Below are 23,312 nucleotides of genomic sequence, written 5' to 3' on the forward strand. Positions count from 1 at the left end.
TCATTTTTAGTCCTAAACATTCCCTCCTCAGAGATGCTTTCCCAAACTACTGTATCATAAGGGTGCCTCTCACGCTACACATTAGCAAAGCATTCAACTTCTTAACAGTACTAAGAATACAACTGCAGCCAGTTTTCACTGGAATATAAACTTTTAGAGTTAGCTTATTCCCTGGGGTCCTCATATAGATCCTTAGTGCCTAAAACAATCTTTGGTAAATCGAAGTCAATGAACTATTTGAGGAGACAGGGTCTAAAAACCTTAAATGATAGTAAACAATCAATAACTACTACTAAATTAATGAATGGATTTGTATGCTTTGTGTGGTTAACTCCCTGTAAACAAATTAAAAATTAATTAAACAATGTACAGCAAGCATGTAATTCTAATTTTGGAAGAGTTGACAATAGCAGTAACTAGTGAGAGACAACTTGCCTGTCTGTTACTTTAAGTTCACAGCAATAAGACTATGATAAAGAAAAATCATCAAAAAAAAATCTATGTAAAATTTAAAATGTCTGAAAACAAAACTGGATACAAACTCCCTTTTAAAAGATTAGGAGGTGATGCATCAAAATGTTAATAGAGTATCTCTGAATAGTTGGATTGTTTTATATCATCCTGAGTTTTGTTGTTGTTATTGTTTTAGAATCTTAATCATGATATTACTTTGTAGTTACAAGACCCCCCACAAAAAGAATTGCCACAATTTGGTAGTCATAACTGATTAAAGACAACAATGTTGCAAATGACTACAAGATTGTTACAAATTTAAATGTTTAAAAATTATAGCCATTAAATTTATTACAATAAAATTTTTTTAAGTAGCTTTGTTTCCACTATTATTACACTAACTTTTTTTTTTTTTTTTTTTTTTTTTTTTTAAGTTTTGGGAAGTGGTGCAATACGGTAAAATCTTCAATCTCTGTTCTATCACCATGTAGTTGAATTATGTTCAATGACTTATTAACCATAGCAGAATCTTACCACCAATAAAAGATAATCTAGCATATAGTAAGGTCAAAATAACTATAGCTGCTGGGCTTAACATGAAGCTTAGACCCTGAGCACATGCCTGGATTCGATTAATAACATGTCATTAGCATTCAATTAACAGTAAAACTAAGAAATGATACTACCAAAAAGACATGGTTATTACTGTCCATCAAACTTCTATTTAGTAGTCTACAAACACTCTGTGAGAATGAATTTAATGCCTGTGTTTCCACAGTATATTCGCTCATACTCTGAGACAACATACTATAGCTTTTAATGTATCTGTTCTATCAGTTACCACCCTTGAAGCATGTACAGGGAGAGCTGAATCATACATTACCCCCCCCCCCAATCCCCTGAGAATGCCAGGGAAAACTAGAATGACTCTTACAAATCAGAAGTAATTAAAGATTAAGTCATGTGTCCCCACACTATCCTCCTACAGTGAGTTAGTAGACGGAAGTGACAGCATGAGCCACCTAAGCTTGTATTCCTGAAGCATAAGCTGAGGCTGCTGTTCAGGTATAACCAAGTGACTTCTGTCTCAGAATAGGCTGATGACACTATCTTCCCACTAAATTTTAATTCCAATTCTTTTGTTAAGCTGATTGTAGTTTCTGTATTATATTGTTTAAAAAAGTATGGTTCATTATAGGGCCAAAAACTTCACTATCTTTTTTCTTAAAATTTTGCTTTTTTCTTTTTACTATCATGTTCCTATCCCCAACCTTTTATGTCACTTGTTACCTGACTACTAATATTTTTATTATAAATGCTTAAATACATCATTAAAACCTACTTTGATCTAGAAGCCCCATGCCCTGCTGGTGCTCACTGGGACACATCTTAAAAATCTCCTTTGTTTTTCTATGTTGGGTTTTCTTTTTATCTTAGCTTCTGTGTTTTCTCTTTTGGTACTTTTACTGGTTTGTTAGTATATAAAGTATCTTCCTAAAAAATAGTATATAAAAGTTCTACCACTTTCTTATCTTGAGACAACAGCTATTTGTCTCAAACCCCTTTCCCTCATTCCCTAAACACATGCATCTCCAGACTCTAGTGAAGCTTGGTTTCAGTTCTAGGCAATGAAATCTAAGCAGCATCCAAGCAGCATCCTACTGGGAGCTGTCAGGACAAGTAGTGCATTCCCTGCCTTCCCTCTACTGAAGGAAAGGAATGATATTTGAAGAGCTTCTAGTAACTTGTCTCCAGATAGCTAAGGCCTTTTATTAAAGACAGTGCAGCAGAAGAGGGAACCTGGGGGCTGAATCACTGCATCAGTCCCAGATGGTCTACTCTGGCCTTAAAGAGATGATTCTGCAACTGTTTAAACTGCTAAGAGGGTAGGTCTAGATTTACCCAGTAGATCTAAAAATATTTCTTCTTTTTATTCTTCACTATTTTGGCTACAAAAATATCTCCAGTTTAGTAACTTTTCCAAGAATTCTCTTTATCTTATAGTACCTAATGGCACTGAGAGTTTCGATATCCTTCTAAGTCCTGTTTCCTTGAGTGCAACTCATTTTGTTCTAGGAGAATTTAGGAGGTCCTCTTTCAACAGAATATAAAAATGCACCTTAATATACAATGATCTGCCTTAATGGTAAGAGGACTTTTTGGTTTTCTGAGATGTAACTTCTTTTATTTTATTTTATTTGTAGAGGGCTATTTATAATCTGAAGAGCAGTGTTTTGGGTCTGCAGAAATTTTCAAATATTTATTTCCATATCTTCCATTTACTTTGTTATATACTGTTGGTAAAACTCTAGGGACACAGGACTGTAGACCTGGCCGTTGAATCAGAGACTAGGCTGTAAGACTGTCCATTTTACTCGTAGTCACAAAGAATAGAACATAGCAAATAAACCTCTAGCCTGAACTCCATTAAGGAGGATATGAGTACAGATCCTGATAGCCAAGTGACATTTTTTCTTTAGTGTTAAGTTTTATTTAAAGAAAATAACTTTTCTTCTTTGCACCGCAAGGACTTTACCCACTGAGCCATCTCACTAGACCAGCTTTTTAACTCTTCTATGTAAACAACTTTAATTAAAAGAGGATTACTCTAACATAGTGCCCATAAATGACACCAACAACATTATGTATTTGTGTGTGTGGATATAGACGTGTGTATGTGGGGGGTGGGGTGGGGTGGGTAAGGTAGGTGTGTGTGTTTGTGTGTGGTAGTGTGCGCGCGCGTGCGCGCGCGTGTGCATGTTTGTTGGTACCCATGGAGGCCAGAGGTCAACAGTGGGTGTTTTCTTCTATTGTTCTCTACCTTTTTCTTTTCAGAGACAGGGTCCCACTGACTCAGCTAGACTGGCTGAGCAAGCTCCGATGATCTGCTTGTTTACTCCCCTAGCACACGTGTTCCAGACCATGCCTAGCTCTCAAATGGGTGCTGGCAATCTGAACTCGGGTCCTCATGCTTGTGCACAGCACTTTACTGACAGAACACCTTCCCAGCTCGAACATAGGTATTTAAAATTTATTTTGTAAAAGTACCATTGTTAAGAGAATCCTTTTTATATATGGCAGCTAAAATGAAAAACAAGCTGATTATATTCTAACTCTAGTGCCAAACTGGGCCTTAATCAAATCTACTCTTCTGGATATAGTATTCATAGGTAAGGCAATTACTGTGTTGGTGAACTGTTCGTTATCAAAATGAGACTTTTAAAGATAGTGTGTACAGTGTTCTACTAATCATGCCAGGACAGTGTACATGAACCTGGTTGGTAAACAACCACCTTATCAGGAGATCCTGATAAGATGATAAGCTTTCACATTTGCAGGGTATAAATGACTGCACGAGACTACCCTAGGCCAGCCATACTCTACTGTGCTCATGTCTCACCTACAGTTTACTACAGCAAACACAAGAAGGAGACAGCATCGGCAAGTGCAGAATGCTGTTTTAGAGGCTGCTATTTCACAAAGCCCATCCCCCAGGAAGCATAGACACACAAGTTTACTTCAGAAATTCACATATTGTATTTGCCTTAAAATAAGTATTAGCAAATCACGTATTTTTAAACAGTGGAATTAGACAGTTTTATTCCTTTTATTTAGAATTATTTCAATTAAAGTAGAGAAAGTATGAAGATTACAAAGAGAAGAAAATGGACATTAGTTTTCTATAAGAAGCAATTACAGCATGAGAAATATTCTTACCCATTCCAGAGTCTTTCTTGGTGCCATCGGAAATTATGTCTACATGATCAGAGTCCACATCATAACTAAAAAAATCATTCAAATAGGTCTTAGATCTCTGGCCGCCAAACACATATAAGCAACGGTTTTTCTAAAATAAAAAGGAGAAAAGGGAGTTGTCATTTCCAATGAAGCACTGAGAATGAGCCTTCACACTTACATCCCTTCATGAGTAGTCTCCCGAGCAACCGCACACATCACTACTTGGTCAAATCAGGAGGAAATAAAGAGTCAGCTCTCTCCACACGACCACTGCTAAGGTATGCCACGAAAGCTCAAGAGCAAGGTTGCTCACTGAGAGCAAAAGTAAGAGTGAACGAGCAAGCAAGAAGTGCGTTTGGATAAATCAAAACAGAATAAAGGATATCTACCCATAAGGAAGAACTCTAACTTCTTACCCCTAAAATAAAAACCAAAGTTCTCTAAAAGTACCTTGACTTATAGTTTTATTTTATAACCATATACATGTTTTATTAGAATTTTAAACTTAAAAACAGAAACAAAAATGAAAAATCTGTCTGTATATAAAGCTATGGCTTTATACATAGAATTCTAACCATAGTCAAATATTGTACTGATTTTTAGTTTTCCATAATATGATCTTATGGTGTAAGTCCTAAATTAAAATTTCACCAGAAAGCAATTATTTTGGAAGCACAGTGAATTTGTTGTCAGCATTGACAGGTGGGAAATTTCACAGATGAAACATACTGTAATACACATGAAATAAGATTTTAACCTTAAAAGATATATAAATACAAAAATCAAAGTCACTAAATAAAAGAAAAAGCATTAACTTGTATTAGATTTACTATCAAGAACTCACGGTTTGCCCTTGCCAAAAAAAATTAACTATGTATATATAAGGGTAAAGAAGCTCCTAGTGGCTACAGACAGATTTAAAAAACAAACCATGGATAAAAAGACAGCATTTAATTTTAAATATGTATATAAAAACCTCATGAGCTCATAATGATGACATTTCTATGACGTCACTAGCTAACTTTGGAACCTGAATCCATTAATATTCAAATCAACAATCAGACGTCCATCCATTGGCTGAGACAGAGTCTTCCTGCATAGCTCTGGCTGATCTAGAATTCACTATGTAGGCCAGAGTAGCCTGGAACTGACAGAGATTCCTACTGTCTCTGTTCATGTTAAAGGCATGCACTACAACACCCAACATTCACTTAGATTTCTTTAAGATAGGGTTTTTCTATGTGTTCCAGGATAGCTTTGAACTTGCTGTGTGTAGCCCAGGTGCATGGTCTACATGTCTTAAGTCTCCATCGTGCTGGGATCACAGGTGTGCATCATCAGGCCCAAGAATTTCATTTTAGAGTAACCAAACAATTTGTAACATAAGGATGAGATTCTGCTGTTCTTTAATTCTAAAGTAGAATTACAGTTAATAAATGCAGAAGAAACAAGAACATCAGAAAAATCACCATTTTGTGATATCTAATGAACTCTAGACAATGACTATCAATGACTGCTGAAAGCAAATTCATACAGGAAATTTAATAAGTGATCAAACTAAAAATTTCTAAAGTCACTGGTACATAAAAAAATTACAACTAGATATTAAATGCCTGTTGATATTCTATGATCAGGGTACTGGTGAAGTGCTGATGTGTTTCCTCTTGGATTCCCCTTGAAAGGACAGCGAATACAGATCAAGCCTCCAGAGAGAAATAGCTAGTTCATAGAAAATATGCTAGAGAAACATATTAAAAGATATAATGACAGTATAATGAGTCAAATGAGGATGAGAAAGATCATAGATTATAAATGATTCTAATTTTTGTTTTTAAAAAGCAGGAATAAGTAGCATGTATGTGGAGAACAGAAGGGCATAGGTACTGATAGGGATGGAGAGAAATGCAGTGCACAGATGTAATGGGATCCTGACCTCAACAAACCAATTTTGAAAAGATATCACTTGGTATCAGAACAACACACATGCGGAGGAGGCATTATCAATACAATGCTTTTGTTGTGGGTGGTATAACGGTAAACACCATTTTTAAGTTTGTGTCAGTCTGTCATACAGAATAGTATTTGTAGGTGCAGCTGTCATACAGTGTCAGCACGGGTCTGCATCCTGATGGCTCCCAAAGTCCTTTAGGACTTGCACATAACATATACATATCCTCTTAGGTACTCTAAATCATCTCTACATTTACTTTTATTTTTTATCTTTTTTTTTTTTTTTAAAAAGATTTATTTTTTAAGCATATGAGTACACTGTAGCTGTCTTCATGCACACCAGAAGAGGGCAACAGATCCCATTACAGATGGATGTGAGCCACCATGTGGTTGCTGGGAATTGAACTCAGGACCTCTGGAAGAGCAGTCAGTGCTCTTAACCACTGAGCCATCTCTTTAGCCCTGTACATTACTTTTAATATTAATATAAACTATAAACTATAGGACACGAGAGCAGTCTTTTAATAAATAAAGTTTTTTTAAAAGTCTGTACATGTTCAGTGGAGACAAAAAAATTTTTAAATATTTTTCAATTCATAGTTGTTTGAATCTGTGGATGCATAGCCCACAGATATAAAGGCCCTGGTAAAGAAGAACATCCCAGCTGAAGTCTTCCTGAAAACACTCCCAACACAATAAAATGTGATAAGCTCTAAAAATGACAAGAAATGAAATTAAGCTAAGAAAACTATATTAAAAACACACAGATTGTTTACTGATCAAAGGACAAATCTGTACATGAAAATTAACTATTATATCCTTCATTGTAATTCATATAATGAATATTTTAAAAACATGCATGCTAAATACCATATGCTCTAAAGCTCTGTTCATAAAAATAAGGATTTCATTATATGCTTCAAAAGTTAAAGTCTTTTTGTTGAATTTGCCAATAAACTCTTGTTAAATTCTATACAATCAAGCCAAAAAAAATAAGCACAAATTATCTTTCTAGTTGCTAAGAAAAGGTTTGCAAATGATTAAATCTTAAAATAGAGAGCTAACTACTCTAGGCAAGTAGTAAGGTCAATAATAAAAGCATCCAGCTTTATGTTCAGGTAATAACTATGGAGGAGTTTCTAAGCTGATGGAAACAACTAAAGGACAGTTCACTGCTAATGCTCTGTTTTCTCTGTCACTGCTGTATTAATCATTTATTTCTAGAAAAGGCTTTGCTTTCTTACTGATTCTTTCATATAAAGACACACATGACAAAATAAATGCACAGGACAGTTTTACCGAGTGGAACAGCATGCAGTGTCCAATCCGAGACTGGATGTCCTCAGGGCCAGCATTACAGGAGTCCTCTCGAAGAAGTTTCCAGGTTTGACACTGGCAGTTGAATGCAAACAAACCACTGAATTGTGGTTCACTGGCTCTGCTGTCATCTACACTGCCATTACATGTCAAAATCCTACCACCAAAGGTGTAGATCATATGTTTTTCTGAGTCCATACACATCTATAAGAACAAAGCAACAGATTGAACAGTTTTAGTTTGCACCTTTCATGTGCCAAAATGAGATTAGTATGTATGCTTTCACATTCTCAAAGAAACCCCAAACTTTGCTCTTGATGTTAAATATGTATTATACACACATACTGTCCAGACATTCAGGATAGTTTTCTAAACACCTTTTGAATTTTCATTCATCCCAAATTGAAATGAATATATCAAGTTAAGGAACTTTGTTTTCTTGATGCTATGATAGAAACATTTTTATATCATGATGATCCATGATATACTGGTTTTCACTAGGAGTGCATAATGATCACAACTCTATGTATACTTCATGATCATAAGCTCCTCTTAATCCTCCTTAGAAAACCTTCCATCTTTCAGTTCTAGGAAAGCATCTTACTTGACATGCTGTGACTTGTTTAATGATAGCAGATACCCAACATGCAAATTAGAGTGATGCAGCTAAATTAACTTTTACATGTATTTTACAAAACTCTTCAAACTATGTTGTAAAATAATACAACAAGCGGGTGGTGGAGGCACACCCCTTTAATCTTAGGATCCTCAGGAGGCAGTTTGAGGCCAGCGCAGTCTACAGAGTGAGTTCTAGGACAGCCAAGACAGAGTGAGTTCTAGTACAGCCAAGACAGAGTGAGTTCTAGGACAGCCAAGACAGAGAGACCCTATCTGAAACAAAACAAAACAAAACAAAACAAAAACAAAAGGCATTTGCAAACATATCTCCAGACTGATTTCCATAATGTGAAGAACTCTGCCTCTTTTTACATTATAAATTTAATTTTCATTGACTTAAGCTATGTGATTAAAAGTAACCTTGGTTTTGTTATATTCCTTCAAATAAAAACTACAGCCTTCTATAAAATAACACGAGGAAAGAGATGTTTGTTACAAGATATTAACAATCAAATCCCATCTCAAAGTCAAGCTCAAGTTCAGCTATCAAAGCTAAGTGGCATCTGCGCTTGAAGAATATATTACGTTCACAAAACATCTGTGCTTTCACTAAAGCACAGTACTGGTTGTTACAAGTCTGATGCTCTTCTTCCACTGAAAACCTGTTTTTATCATATAATTACTTTTTATTTTTATTTTTCCAGACAGGGTTTCTTTGTGTAGCCCTGGTTGTCCTGGAACTCACTCTGTAGACCAGGCTGGCCTCGAACTCAGAAATCCGCCTGCCTCTGCCTCCTAAGTGCTGGGATTAAAGGTGTGTGCCACCACCGCCCAGCTTACTTTGTAATTTTAAACACAAAGCTATTTTAATAGTTGTTAAGGCCAATTAAAAAAAAAAACTACTGCAAAAAGATTCTAGCATGCTTTCTCTGTGTGTGTCTCTCTCTGTCTTCCTCACACTTCCAGCACATGAAACAGGAATAACTTTTATTTATACTACTATGTATATGTAGGTCCTGTACTGATACATATTATTTTCTTTTAATGAGAGACATTTACTAACAAATTTTCATCACTCTAGGCATCTTGATGCTGTTTACCCATTTAATAATTAGCTCATTTTATATCTTTATTTAGTTTTTTTAATCTATATTTTTTAGCATTTATTTTATCTTAAATATGTGTGCCCGTGTCTATGCATGGGCATGTACATATGTGTGAAAAGTGCCATTGGAGCTCAAAAGAAGGTCTGGCTCCCTGGAGCTGGCAATACAGGTAGTTGTGGGACACTAAACATGGGAGCTAGGAACTGAACATGGGTCTTCTGCAAGAGTACTACATGCTTTTACCTGCCCAGCCATCTCCAGGTCCTATTTTGTACTTTTTAATCTCTGAAAAATAGTTATAAAAAACAATGATAAATTGTGGTGTTTTTATAATAATTTGTAAATCAAATTTGAACAACTAGTGGGTATGGTAACATGTGTCTTGATCTCAGCATTAAGGAGGCCAGGGCAAATCACGAGTTTGAGGCTAGTCTTTTCTACATAGTAATTTTCTGAGCAGCCACAAAATGAACCCCCCCGCCCCCCCCCCCCACATATACACAATAAACAAAACCCTATTTAAAAGCTGGAAAACTACTTATCTACTCTATCAGGTTGATATTTCCTAAAACCCCATAAGCAGTCAACAGTCCCAATTTTCTTCTTCTATATTTTACCCATTTTCTAATTTTTCATGAATTATCACAGCTAAGTGCTACTTCATCAAACTAGAGGATGACCTGCTATTTAGTCCTAACCCACAACTCACTTTTGGCTCAGGGTATATAGACTTCTGTTTCCTGATTTTACTGGCTGGACGTGATCTTGCTACTGTCTGCTACCTTCAGGAAAACTTGCACAAACTGGTGACATCCTGAAGGATGAACACTGTTGTTTGCAGCATCACTGCTAACATGTTCCCCTGCAATAGCATCTTCAACTATTTGCTCTGTCAATTACCCACTTTGGTCCAGACAGAAGGCCAAGACAGAGATCTTCACAGGACTCTTTTCTGCTACTTACTGACCAGCTCATATTCCGTTTACTAATTTCTTACAGTGTTTATATTTAAAGAGCAGTTTAGTAGGAACTTACTTCTCGAACACCTTTTTAGATGTTACTTTTTTGTCTCTTGGCATTTGCTATAGTCTGAATATGGGCAGTGTCTCCCAAAGGTTTATATATTAATAGTTTGGATTTACTGACAGATGATGTGGCTTTTGGAAGGTCATTAGCATAAGATCATGAGCACAAAGAAGACTATGAGACTCTGGTCTGCCCTTTCTCTTCTGTGCACCAGTTCATGTAAGTAGTATGGCTCTGCCACATGGTTCTGTCATAATGTGTTGCCCTTACCAGAATACCAGAGCAATGATGCCACCTAGACTATAACATCCACCACCATGAGCCAAAATAGTCTTTTTTCTCTTTCTAAGTTAAATGCTTCAGTTATTTCATCATAGTTATAGAAAGCCAAAATAGCACAGAAAGTAGATATATAACTAGTCTCATTTTAATTCTAAGTGGGCCCATAATTTTGTCTAATAACTAAAGATAGTGGTTTTAAATTTAGTGTTATTAATGAATGTCTTAAGAGGTAGCTAGCTGCCTGTCATTTGACAGTCTTCTCTGTAGTCCTCTCGCAAATACATTTTATTTCTGTTTTATACTACTACGATTCCTATTCTTATTTATGCTTATAGATTAGTCTCCATTTCTAAAAATAATGTATTCTTTGATTTTTATTATTATTTTTTCCCTGTGAGGTGAAGGTATGTGTGCACAGTGGTTAGGCGAGAACTCTGTAGAGCAGCTTCTCTCCTTTACCTTTCCCAGGGGCCCAGGGATTGAACTTAGGTCACCATGCTTGAGTCACAAGTGCTTTTACCCCTGAGCCATCTCGTCGGCCCTCATTTCTGATTTGTATGTGGTTTCTTCAATCTGCTCTTACCATATGGTTATCACATAGGCATTTTTCAATGTATACTTTGTATGTAGTTATCTTCAGTTTCAGGCTTCATTATGTTGTTAAACTGTTAGAATGCTGAAATATAACTCTCACCTACTTTGTTCCAAAGAAAGTATTTTTTCTCCATTCTTTTCTTTGTTTTTAAATATTTATTCATTTTATGTATGTGAGTACACTGTAGCTGTCTTCAGACACACCAGAAGAGGGCATCGGATCCCATTACAGATGGTTGTGAGCCACCATGGGTTGTTAGGAATTGAACTCAAGACCTCTGGAAGAGTAGTCAGTGCTCTTAACTGCTGAGCCATCTCTCCAGCCCCTCCATTATTTTCTTTATTCTCTAAAGATCTGGTGCTTGTAACTGCTCATAATTTTTCATATTTAAGTAAGCTGTTTTTCCTTGGCCCCAACAGCTTTCACAGAGTTCCTACGGAAGAGGGACAATAGGGCTTAAGGACCCTGGTGTTACTAAACAGACATGTACTTCTGGGAGGCCATGTCTTGTCTAACTCTAAGAGCTCATCTGGTTTAAACGTCGTCTATCGCAAGGTTCTGTATGAGCGTGCTTATTTATATACTTGTGCATGCATGCACGGGCCAGGGTCCGTATGGATGTCAGATAATAACTTGCAGGAGTCACTTCTTTCCTTTCATCCTGTACATGCTAGAGATTAAACTTGGCAACAAGCTCCTTTAACCACTAAGCCATCTCACTGCCTGGTTCATGGCATGGTTTGAATCCCCCTAGCTCACTAGCCACTGCAAAGGAACAGTGTCCCCACCTGTCAAAGTGCTTCCCTTTCAGAAAACACTGGTTCTACAACACCATGTGCTTTCTGACACTGCTACAGGTTAATGCTCTGTCTCTCTCCCTGTAGCTGCTCTGCTCTTGACACTGAGGAGTCTGTTGTACTACTCAGGGTTCCCCCTGCATCTCAAGCTCTCTTCATTGCAACGTGTGGGCTTCAGTACATGAACCAAAGTTTTCTGTTGTTTTTGATTAAACTTACAAAAAATTATGAACTTTCCCTGGTTCCCAATTTTTCTGGGTATGTGATTTACATATGGTTTAAAAAGCCTTTCTGTTGGAAATCTCCTAGGCAAAGCAACAACATGGAAAGTCTGAGAACTAAGCTGCCATACGCTCACCAGAAATACAAGTCTTTGAATTTCACTTTTTAATGTTAAAAGTCAAAATGGGAAAATAATTTTAAACATGTCTTTATCTTTCCCACTTTCTTCTAAATTTTGAACATGAAGTATTGAGCCCTAAAGCATCATGGTACCACAAATGATTTTTGGAGTGTCAAATACACAAGTTAGTAAGTTTTAACTCACCACTTCATTTGCACAAAATAAAGCACAAACTGGAGACCAAGACAGATGCCGCTTGCTCAGCAGCATGGGTTATCACTGATCATCTGAACTAGGACTAAATTCTGGTTTCTTCCCCTCTACTGTTCTTTTACACCATGTAATCAGTTAAAAGCCTAGTCTTATTTGTAATACTAGCCAATTTCCAAGGAACATTTAATTTTATCACAGTCAGACAAACAAATGTCATACGCAACTTTGTGTGCCACAGCCAGACTATCACTAAGCTATTCTATTTTCAATCCTATACAAGTAAAATTTGAAAACTTCAGTACTTTTTTGGTAAAGTACTAACAATTTTTTGATCAAAAAGATAGATTGTTCCCTGATAAGATCACCCGCTGATGTTCTGTTCTTAAACAACCAGAATCCGTCTAATGTCTTTTAGAGTTCTTTGTCTCCAGGAGAACAACCCTGAGGATGCCATCAAGGATGAGCATGGCTTTGGAAAAACTCTGCACAGTTCCAAACTTAACTAGAGCACTGCCATTTTTATTTTCCACTACAGCACTGGACAAATGTAGTTGTTTTTCTCCATACTATACCCAGCTACACATTAACAGAACTATAAAAAGAATTTCAAAGCAAAGCAAAACACTCTATAAGGAAACAAAAAAAAAAAAAAAGGCCTGGAATTAGCTGCTATGTTAGACTGTAGGCCAAAGGTGGAAACCAGCACAATTTTATCATTACTTCCTATTTCCCAAGTAATATACAACACTAGCTGATACAGTGGAACAAACCATAAGTCTCTCCCACCTCTGAAAGCTGTTGTAAACAGGTTAACTAAGTAAAACTGCTTATAACATTCAAAGCAGTTCCTGTTCCCTTTGATTATGAGAAGGATGATGGAGATACATCCATAATAATTCAAGTGGCTCCACATCACTAGTCATGACAGTCTTGCCCATAACACCGTTACACGCTGAGTTGAAACTTAATCTACAACATGCCAACGTTCTACATAGTTTTGTAACAAGTTTCTGCTTACAAACAAAGCTGAGTACATTTTAGTTTAACTGGAAGGAAGGCTCTAGATTTCAAACTCATTAACAAATGATTTAAAATTTCTTCAAAAAAAAAACAGAACAAAAATATTAATAGGGTAAGCTGTGATTCTTATAATATATATGTGTATATACATACATACACACATATATACGTACTTATAAAGCTCTAGATTTGTTTTCTAATACTGTTCCATCTACTCTATATTAAAGTTTTAAATACATTAACAATTATGTAACTATTAAGATTAATAGCTTAATATTTTATCTTGTACCAAATTAAAAAACATAAAAATAACATTGCACTTCCTGAAATCATTTTATATCTGCTAATGGCATCAGTTAAACAGCACTGCATGCACATCTAGAGCAGACCTGGAGAGCACAGGCTACTCAGCCCTACTAACTCTACTAGCATTGAACTGCACCAAACCTGATGATCAAACACCAATTTTGGTCCACCATCGGCAGCAGTGTCTTCACTTAGTAACATCCAGGTATTGGTGTCAATGTCGTAACGGTAGAAATCACTTTTCAGAGATTTGCTGTTCCTCACAGAGGAATCCAAGTAACGGCCCAATGTGTAGATTTGTCTCCTCTGAATGTCGATGCACATTTTATGACACGATCTGGCACTAGGACCATTCTGGAGAAAGGGGAGGAAAGAAAAGAGGATATCAAAAACCAAAGCATAGAAATGCTCTTCTCTGCTGTCCTTCATTAAAACTCCCAACAAGTCAACTAATGTGGATCTCACACTAGACAATAATCTCTAAAAGGAAGCAAAAGAAGCAGTGGGAGACACAAACTTTACCCTACAAGTGTTTTAAACCTGCCGGGAAACAGGCATAACCTACGCTGTCCTCTCCGGTACTTGTTTTAATATCCATCATATCATATACAACATTGTGTTTTACTTGACTTGGACACAACTCAATTCCCTATTACACATTAATCTAGTTTAAGGCATATGGGGTCTTTAAAAGTATTGTGAACAAAAATTAAAAAAATCTACGTGTATGATCTTATATATGTATAAGGTGTATGGGTGTGTGTGTGTGTGTGTGTGTAAGCCTAAGGTCAACATCAGTCACCTTAGTTTGACTGTTTTTCTCTACCTTGTTTCAACTTTGACATATAACTAGCCAGTACATTTTCTCAATTAAGATTTCAGCTCCCCAGATGTCTAGGTTTGTGTCACGCTGACAAAAACCAACCTGTATACTTGCTAAATTCTGTTTCCATTTTATTATTGTGGATAAATATGTTTCATTGAATCCTTATAAAAACCAGTAAGGAAGCCATTTATCACTACTTCACAGTCTAACTTACTAATCACAAAACTAGAAAAAGATAATATCCGAGTCCCACTGTAACCAGATTGAAAACATCAGAAAGCCCTTTCTTTTTCACTTTTATAAACAGTTGTTTTTCCTCAGAAGAGAGAAATAAGCAAAAATCTAACTGCTAATAAAATGTATATGCTCACGACTAAGATGGTGAGACAAAGGAAGACTGTTGAATGACTAACAGGAGCTTGGGTGTAATCTGCTGAAAATAAAAAGCCACTGTATGTTCCTAAAACAAGACACATCACAAAATAGCAATATTTTAAGAGAAGTAATATAATGTAATTAACTTGATTAAACGAGAAAATATTACACAAGAAAAAGGCTTGACATTAGTAACAATAATTGAGAAAATAAGCTGATTGGAATCTGTGATTTTATATTCATACAAATTATTCCACTACACATATTTTAGATTTTTTTTTTTTTGCTAAGATTTCATAGATAAGGTCAAAATTTTATTTAAGGGAAAGTTTGTTTCATGATCTCAGAAACAAAGATGAAGTTATATGCCAGAAGCCCATGTGGGATATTCTTTAATATGAAATTTTAATTTTTAAATGAGAGAAACTCTTGGTTCTGTCCAAGTAGCACCGATACCGTTAAAATGACAAGTAAACTGTACGTCAGGGAGAGGGAAACTGAAAACGAAAGTGACAGGAATGAATGTAGAAAACAGCCAGAGAATGCTAACATGTAGGTACCTGGAAAGAGTGACAGTATTTTAAACACTAACAAAGCTAGTTTTTTATAGAGAGAAAATTCTACCAACACCAGAAATAAACTCGGGAATATTACTTAAAAATAACAGGAATTACAAGGAAAATAATGTTTATTAAGAAAAGCAAGTACAATTTGACAATAGTTAACAGTGTAGGTAAAAATTGGACAAATAAAATACGTAGATAAAATAGACACAATCCTTGAAAAAAAATATAACCTACCAAATGTTATGAGACACGGAATAAAGACAGAGACCCCTTCCACACAAAAAATGATTGTATCATTCTAAAATCTTCCTGTGACAATGGACTCAGATATCTGCCCTGGTAAATTTTATCAAGCATTCATACAAGAAATTGTCAATTTTAGACAAACTCCATTTTAAAATATGTTCTCCTTCACCTCTAAGTTAGTTTTCTGCAGATAACAGTGCTGAAACTCAATTACCACTGTCACAGGTGGCAGAGTTAAAAGCAGAAGGAAAAGGGAAGGGAAAACCAATTGATACATAGTGTGAACACCTTTAGAACAAGCACATAAAAGGAACCGTTAATATGATGTTAACAATAGGATCCAGTGATTTAAAAATTACTGAATTTTATGTATTTTATATGATTTTGCATGTGTGCATGCATGTATACATGTATACCATTTGCACGTCTGATACATGTCTGATGCAGGAAGAAACTGGATCTCATGAAAGTAGACAGTTGTGAGCTGGCAGGTGGGTGCTGGGAACTGAACTCAGGTCCTCTGAAAGAGTGGCACATGCTCTTAATTGCTGAGCCATCTCTTATTACCAGATCCAGTAATTTTGAATAGAATAATTCAGTAAAAAGTTTCTTGTAAAAATGCAAAACCAATTTTATAGCTGAAATAATCATGGTAATTTGTTACATTAACAGGACAAAAATATTAATACCAATACAAAAGGAATTTTTGACACAACTCAATACATGTTCATAATAAAAACAAAACAAAAAAACACAGCAAAAGAGGAACAGAAAGTGCTTCAATCTGATAAAGGAATAAGGAAATTTGAAACCTAAGTAACAGGTTTCAAAGTAACACACAAACATTCTACAACTAAGATCTGAAGACAAGGATGCTCACTCTCACCACTCTGCTGTACAGTCAAGGTCAATGGTAAGATGGGAAAGGCATTAGCAAACAATAAAGTTATGAGGTAAAGAAGAGGAACATGAGGCAGTCTCTAGTCATACATAACATAATTATAGCAAAATTATACTATAATTTGGTAAAATCATATAATCCAAACAAATGCCTCTCTCTGGAGTACTTGAGGCAGTCTATAATGTCAAAGTTCTTTCCATGATAATACTTAAATATTTGTCTCTTCATTCTCATTTATAGGCAACAGTTCCCAGAGGCCAAATGCTTTTCTGATAACCAGGTCTGAACGCAGAAGCAGTTGTGGTTCAACTACTTCAACTTCCTTCTATTGCATCAAACATTAAAGAGACTTGAGCAGGGTGGTGGTGACTCATGCCTTTAATCCCAGAGCTTGGGAGGCGGAGGCAGGCAGATTTCTGAGTCTGAGGCCAGCCTGGTCTACAGAATAAGTTCCAGGACAGCCAGGGCTACACAGAGAAACCCTATCTCGAAAAAACAAAACAAAACAAAACAAAAAGAAAAGAAAAAGAAAAGAGAGAGAGACAGAGAGAGAAACTTGAAAAGTAGAAAACAATGCCATTTTTGTGTAGAATGGTTATCTTAAAAAAAACATTTATATAGCTGTTGGTGTCCCAAGTTCATACAGTAATTTTCCCCATGGACTATATTGGGAGAAGAATTACAACTAACCAAAGTATGCTTATTCAGCTGGTTATAGTGGCACAACCTTTAATCCCAGCTCTGGGGAAGCAGTTGCAAGCAGATTTCTGTGAATTTGAGGCCAGCCTGGTCGACATAGTAAGTTCCAGGATAGCCAAAGCTACATAAGTGAGACCCTGTCTCAGGAAATAACAACAGCAACAAAACCCAAATAGTATGCTTATTCAGAAATTATGATCAAGACAGACATTGTTTCAAAAGAAAAGAACCACATTAGAATTGAAGTAAAATGGACCAAATATGTTGCCAATGATATAAAACACATTTTTAAAGAAACAATTAGAACTATGGAAGACTGTCCATTTCCTATTGAGACCGGCAGCAATATGAACAAATGTGTTTGAGACATCACATGATAAAAATAGGCCAACCCTTAGAAGTGAGTCAGCATTTTTCACGTGACTGACACAGAAGTGAACAGCATGTGCATGTTTATAAAATCTATCCAACCAGCACACAAGACCATGGATTTTAACACAGCAGATAGAAAGCACTAAGTGATACGGACTATGTGACAAACTACCATTAAGAAACATTTGTCTGTTTGAGACACAACATTAAAGAAAGCAATATGGAGTTGCCTGGAAAGGACGCTAAAGATCCTTTCCCTTGCCCCAAATACATCTCTATATGGTCCAATTTTCTTCCCTTATTTCATGTACAACATGTCTTACGAGGGTAAATATATAAACAGATACAAGAATTTAGCTGTCCTTGATAGTTATTAATGATATCTCTAAAAATCTGAAACAATGCCATTTTTGAAAATAGTTCTAAACATCTTAACAAAAATATGTACACATGTTGTTGTAAACTAATTGATAAATATTAAAGGTATTTCTAACATTGTACCTTTCAATAAGCATAACCTAAATAAACTGAGAAAACACTAGTAAGTTTTTTAAGTACACAATGGAATTCTAAAACCCTAAGATTTGAAAATCACTAATACAAATAAATATCCAGTAAGTAGAGCCCTGCCTGGTACCTTCTTGCTCAATAATGCAATGAATGAAAACAAGAGACACAATTAAAATGTGTGTGTGTGTGTGTGTGTGTGTGTGCGCACACACAGATGACATTTTCCAGCACTCCCTGTATGAAAAACTAACCCAGCCTTTTCTAAGAAGACATCTCTTCCTATAAAACTCATTTGTATTAATACTGTTAGCCTGGAAAGCACACTAAAGGTAGACCAGGGTTAATAAAAATGCTTTTCTTTGTGCTTACTTGTAGTGCCAAGAAACCCAGGCTCCCAGGCTCTTGCACAAGGCAAGTCCTCTACCCTTAATAACACCCCCGGGCTTTTATTATTTCATTCTAGCTTTCTTTCATTATTAGCTACTTTAAAGAACATCCCAAATCAATAAAAACATACTAGCCTAACTACATAAACATTTACAATTATTTTCTCCTTAAGAACTCAGTCTATTAGCTTTTGATCGCTAAGTGTTCTACTAGACACATGTTTAAATAAATTCAAGTGATTAAGTCACTTTGCTTCCTGATTGTATATCACACTTTTGATATAAATGCACACCCTGAGATTCCATCAACAATAACCTAGACTCAATGGTACAAAAAAGTAGGTATGCAAAATAGTAACTGCTGAGCGTTAGAAGCAATGAACGAGGGCAACGTTAGCACTCAGTTCATAGATAGATCAACTAAAGATGTTTAGGCACTGTCTTAGACACTGTTCTATTGCTGTGAAGAGACACCATGATCAAGGCAACTCTTATGAAAAAGAACATTTAATCGGAGGCTTCCTTATCATTTCAGAGGTTTGTCCATTATCATCATGGCAGGGAGTATGGCAGCATGCAGGCAGGTGCTGTAGCAGTAGCTGAGAACTACATCCTGATCAGTAGGCAGAGAGAAAGAGAAAAAAAGACTCTGGGCATGACATGGGCTTTTGAAACCTCAAAGCCCACCCAAGTTCATATTTCCTCCAACAAGGCCACACCTTCTGATCCTTCTCAAATAGTGCTGCACCCTGATGGCTAAGCATTTAAATATATGAGCCTATGGGGGCCATCTTTCTTCAAACCACCACAGGCATCTATATAATGGAGAAGCAAACTGTAAGAAACCTGAGCTCCAGTATTAAAACATTTTATTAGTTTCAAAGTAACAGAAAATGTTTTCATCAAAGTAATCACTGTGATTTTTAACTTCATATTACAATGTATGCATATGGTATAAAAATAATAGAATGAGCTGGACACAGTGACAAATGCCTGTTATTCCAGCACAGAACAGGTAAAGCCAGAAAGTGGCCAGGTTCAAGGATAGCCTTGAATTTGAGGCCACAGTGCCCTATCTAGTGAGACCTTGTCTCAAAAACACAAAACATCTGATAAAGCCTCACACCCAAATACTCATTCTCCTGAATTTTTATTTATTCTTTTGCTCTACTCCAACACTAACTTTTTATTAATTTACCTCATCTGTTTACTTACAAAAGAATAAGCATATCTATTAGCTGTTTAAAGTAAATTCTAAATAATATGCTTCATGACTATAGAGAATTCAGACTCTAGGTGGGAAAACAAGAATACAAACCAGGCACACCAAAGGAGGTTTCAATTCTGCTTAGCCTCAAGAAAGGCTACAATGAACAAGGAAAGTCTAAACTGAGCTTTAGAGAACATACTGGCTGAAGCTGGAGATAGGAGATCTTAGGGAGAACACAGGGAAAACACTGGCAAATGAGACAAGGGAAGACATGGCGGAACTGCAGAAATGGTTAAATGCAGCTGTTACAGTCAGGGTATACTGCTGGCAAATCGGTGAGGGCTAAACCTGCATGAAAAATGGAAGCTTTCACTAAAGTAAAAGAAATATGGGCAGACTCATTATTTAATTATTGGCTCCCCTCCATACACACTTCCCCATACCCTTTAACATCCCACCATACACTGACTCTGGATTTAGTTATCTAGATCCTTTTCACAAAAGAGAGAAAAAGAAACTTGGTGAATTGTTCATGGCTTCATCCCCTGACAGTCTTGTTCTTGTCCTGAGAACAAGTCCCAGTTAACCTACAGATAGGCAAAACAATTAAGTAAAACGCAGCCATGTCTCAGCTGAAGAATCTAGGCTAGTCAACAGCTGTCTCCCACTGAGTGCAACCAGCCAACCTACTGCCTCACAAGCAAATAAAGGCTTACTGGTATACAACACTGAAGTTCTATCAGTCACTAACATTAGGGATAACTCAACAAGGATCAAAGTAAATGTTTGCAAAAGACTAATAACTTACTAATTTTGTTTATTTGTTTAGAGGCACGGTTTAGATGTGTGGCACAGGTTAATTTAGAACTTCCCTATGTAGTCACAGCTGGACTCAAACTTAAGGCAACCCCTAAGAGGTTACTCAGCATGGTCGTGCATTTCTGTAATTCCAGGAAGATGAAGAAGTATCACAAATCAAAGCCAGTCTAGGTAATTTTATAAGTTGGAAGGAGTAGGGAGTGGAGAGGGGAAGGGAGGAAAGGAGATGGACAGGAAAAAAAATAGCATCAAAAGAAGAGAGAGGAAAGGACATTTGAAATGAAGCACTGACATCAATAGACCCTTGGCGAGAATTTGACATAATCAATGAATAGGGAAGATTTTAAGATGAACCCTATGCTGAAAGAACAGTTACAGATGTAATTAACTCAATTTAAAACATCTGAGAATAAGTAAATTGATTTCAGATATGTCTTTATTTTTGTTGAGTACAGAAAATTTCAGAAAATGATACTTCAACCCTGAAGATTGAAGACCATTTTTTTTAAATGTACTTGGGATTAGAAAAAAAATTAGAATTTCAAGGTCTTATTTGGAAAAATAATTATTACCCAAATGATTAATCCTTGGAGCAGACTGAGTAAGCAAGTACCCCATTTTCAAAGACTGAAGGCACATCACCAGACACTTTGAATCAGCCTTCCTAAATAAAAGTCAGTGGGTTTGATTTAGATTTTTTTCATTTCTTTCTGTTACAGTTTATTTTCCAGTCTACAATCTGAAACAGCTTAGATGGAAAATACAATAAAAATTCTATAATAATTTGAGAACAAAGATGAATATTTCCTTTTCCCTATATATATAATAATGTAATTATTTAATTCAAAGTCATAAATGAAACCTATTTTCATTATAGAAACGCTTCATTTATACATATATACATATATACATATATACATATATACATATATACATATATACATATATACATATATACATATAGGCACAAACACAAATACATATATAGGTACTGTTTTACTTAAACATCAATTATAAAAACTGACAGGTCTAGCTTAATGATGTGAAGTCATCCTTAGAAATGCATTGTTATGCAATTTCATCATGTGCCAACATTCTATACTATATCTATATAAACAACTATTCCTGTCTTGACTATACACGACTGTACAGTGAAATAATGAGGGGCTAAAATGGTGAGACCAGGGGCTGGAGAAAAGCTCAGCAGTAAGAGCACAGGCTGCTCTTGCAGAGGATCTGAGTTCAGTTTCCAGAACTCACATGGTGGGCCATAACCATCCATAACTCCAGTTCAAGGGGATCTGATGACCTTTTGAGACCTCTGCAGACTCAGGCCTGCATATGATACACATATATGCTGGCTGCCAAAACACTCATACACAAAAAATAAAAGGTATTTTTTTTTAAAAGCTAGACAGTGTGGACGTCAAAAGTAGACATCAAAAGCAAGTTTTCCAGAGGAAGTACAAATAAGATGGCGGAGGCTAGGCTAACTCAGTTACACTGTACTCGAGGGTGTGGGCTCCATCCTTTCCAGTGCTCAGGAAAAACAAAAAGAATTTGGAAAACAAGAGTAGAGTGCTGAGGCATGAGAAGGTGCTACATAGCTACACCGCTCAGGTAAAGTGCTCAAAAGTTAAAAAACAAAAACAACAATAACAAAAACCTACTGCTATCTAATTCTACGGAATAAACTTGGCTAACTATATCAGTAATTGATAAGCCAGGGATAGAAATTCAAATGCAGGAGTTCTTAAAACTAACTGATTTTCTTACTTCAAAATTATTTTGCTACAACTGTAGGGAAACATCAGAGAAGAAAAAAAGCATGCAGAAAGTGTATAACCACACTCCTACCATGAGATAGATGAACGAAAAGACTAGGAACTTGCCTCTTTCTCAGTGTCTCTAGAAATACATGTCCACTGGTTCTCCTTCACACTGTATGCCCAGAAGTCAGCAAGATCTTGTGTTCCATCCCAGCCACCAAACAAATACACAGTCTCTATGAAAATCAAAAAAAAAGTACGTATTAAAAAAGCCTTAAGGATAAGGGTATAGGCACCAGACTCACTCAATTGTTTCAAAGCATATTTAAGAAGGTACTTTTCATAATTCTTACAGTGATATCTTTAAATGTGTAGCTTTCAAAATGGACTCCAACCATTCTTAAACCTAAGTATGTGGAAAGTCTGCTGCAGAACTATATTTTGAGAAATTTATTTAAAAATCCTATCACTAGACCATGTTCCCGAGGATTCTGACTCTAAAAAGTTTTTTAGTAGATAAAGAGTCTGTGTTTATAAAGTATCCCAGATGAAGATGCTGCAGTCAGTTGAAGAATTTGTCAGACCATGTGCAGTTTATATTTATCAGTTTAACAATGCAGCAACATTTTAGCTACTAAAGACTGACGGAATTACTCAAAACTCTAAAAATCAAAATTTAGAATACACAGGGGGAAAAGGGTAACATGAGGACGCATGGCTATTACTAGGGGGGAATGGGGGAGGATCACATTAAAAGTGATGTCTCCTTAATGCTGAAGCAATGGTTAAAACTAGCTAAAACTTAAGAATAAACTGATATAAAACATTGGTAGTCCCATAAGAACTGGGCTAATATTTTACAAGTATAC

At 36.1% G+C, this 23,312-nt stretch overlaps 1 protein-coding gene across 2 annotated transcripts in view; it reads right to left on the minus strand.

Annotated features, from left to right (window-relative positions):
* The window catches only part of Mkln1 (muskelin 1), a 110,003-nt gene that overhangs the window by 30,006 nt on the left and 56,685 nt on the right, over positions 1 to 23,312 (minus strand). For both annotated transcript variants that reach the window (XM_034518873.2, XM_076913574.1), the window contains exons 9-12: positions 22,567 to 22,679; positions 13,906 to 14,118; positions 7,441 to 7,662; positions 4,171 to 4,300 (exon numbers count right to left, since the gene is read on the minus strand). In XM_034518873.2, coding sequence (XP_034374764.1) covers positions 4,171 to 4,300; positions 7,441 to 7,662; positions 13,906 to 14,118; positions 22,567 to 22,679 — 678 coding nt within the window. The remainder of the gene's footprint in view (positions 1 to 4,170; positions 4,301 to 7,440; positions 7,663 to 13,905; positions 14,119 to 22,566; positions 22,680 to 23,312) is intronic.

This window comes from Arvicanthis niloticus, chromosome 15 (assembly GCF_011762505.2).
Source record: "Arvicanthis niloticus isolate mArvNil1 chromosome 15, mArvNil1.pat.X, whole genome shotgun sequence".
NCBI classification, from domain to species: Eukaryota; Metazoa; Chordata; class Mammalia; order Rodentia; family Muridae; genus Arvicanthis; species Arvicanthis niloticus.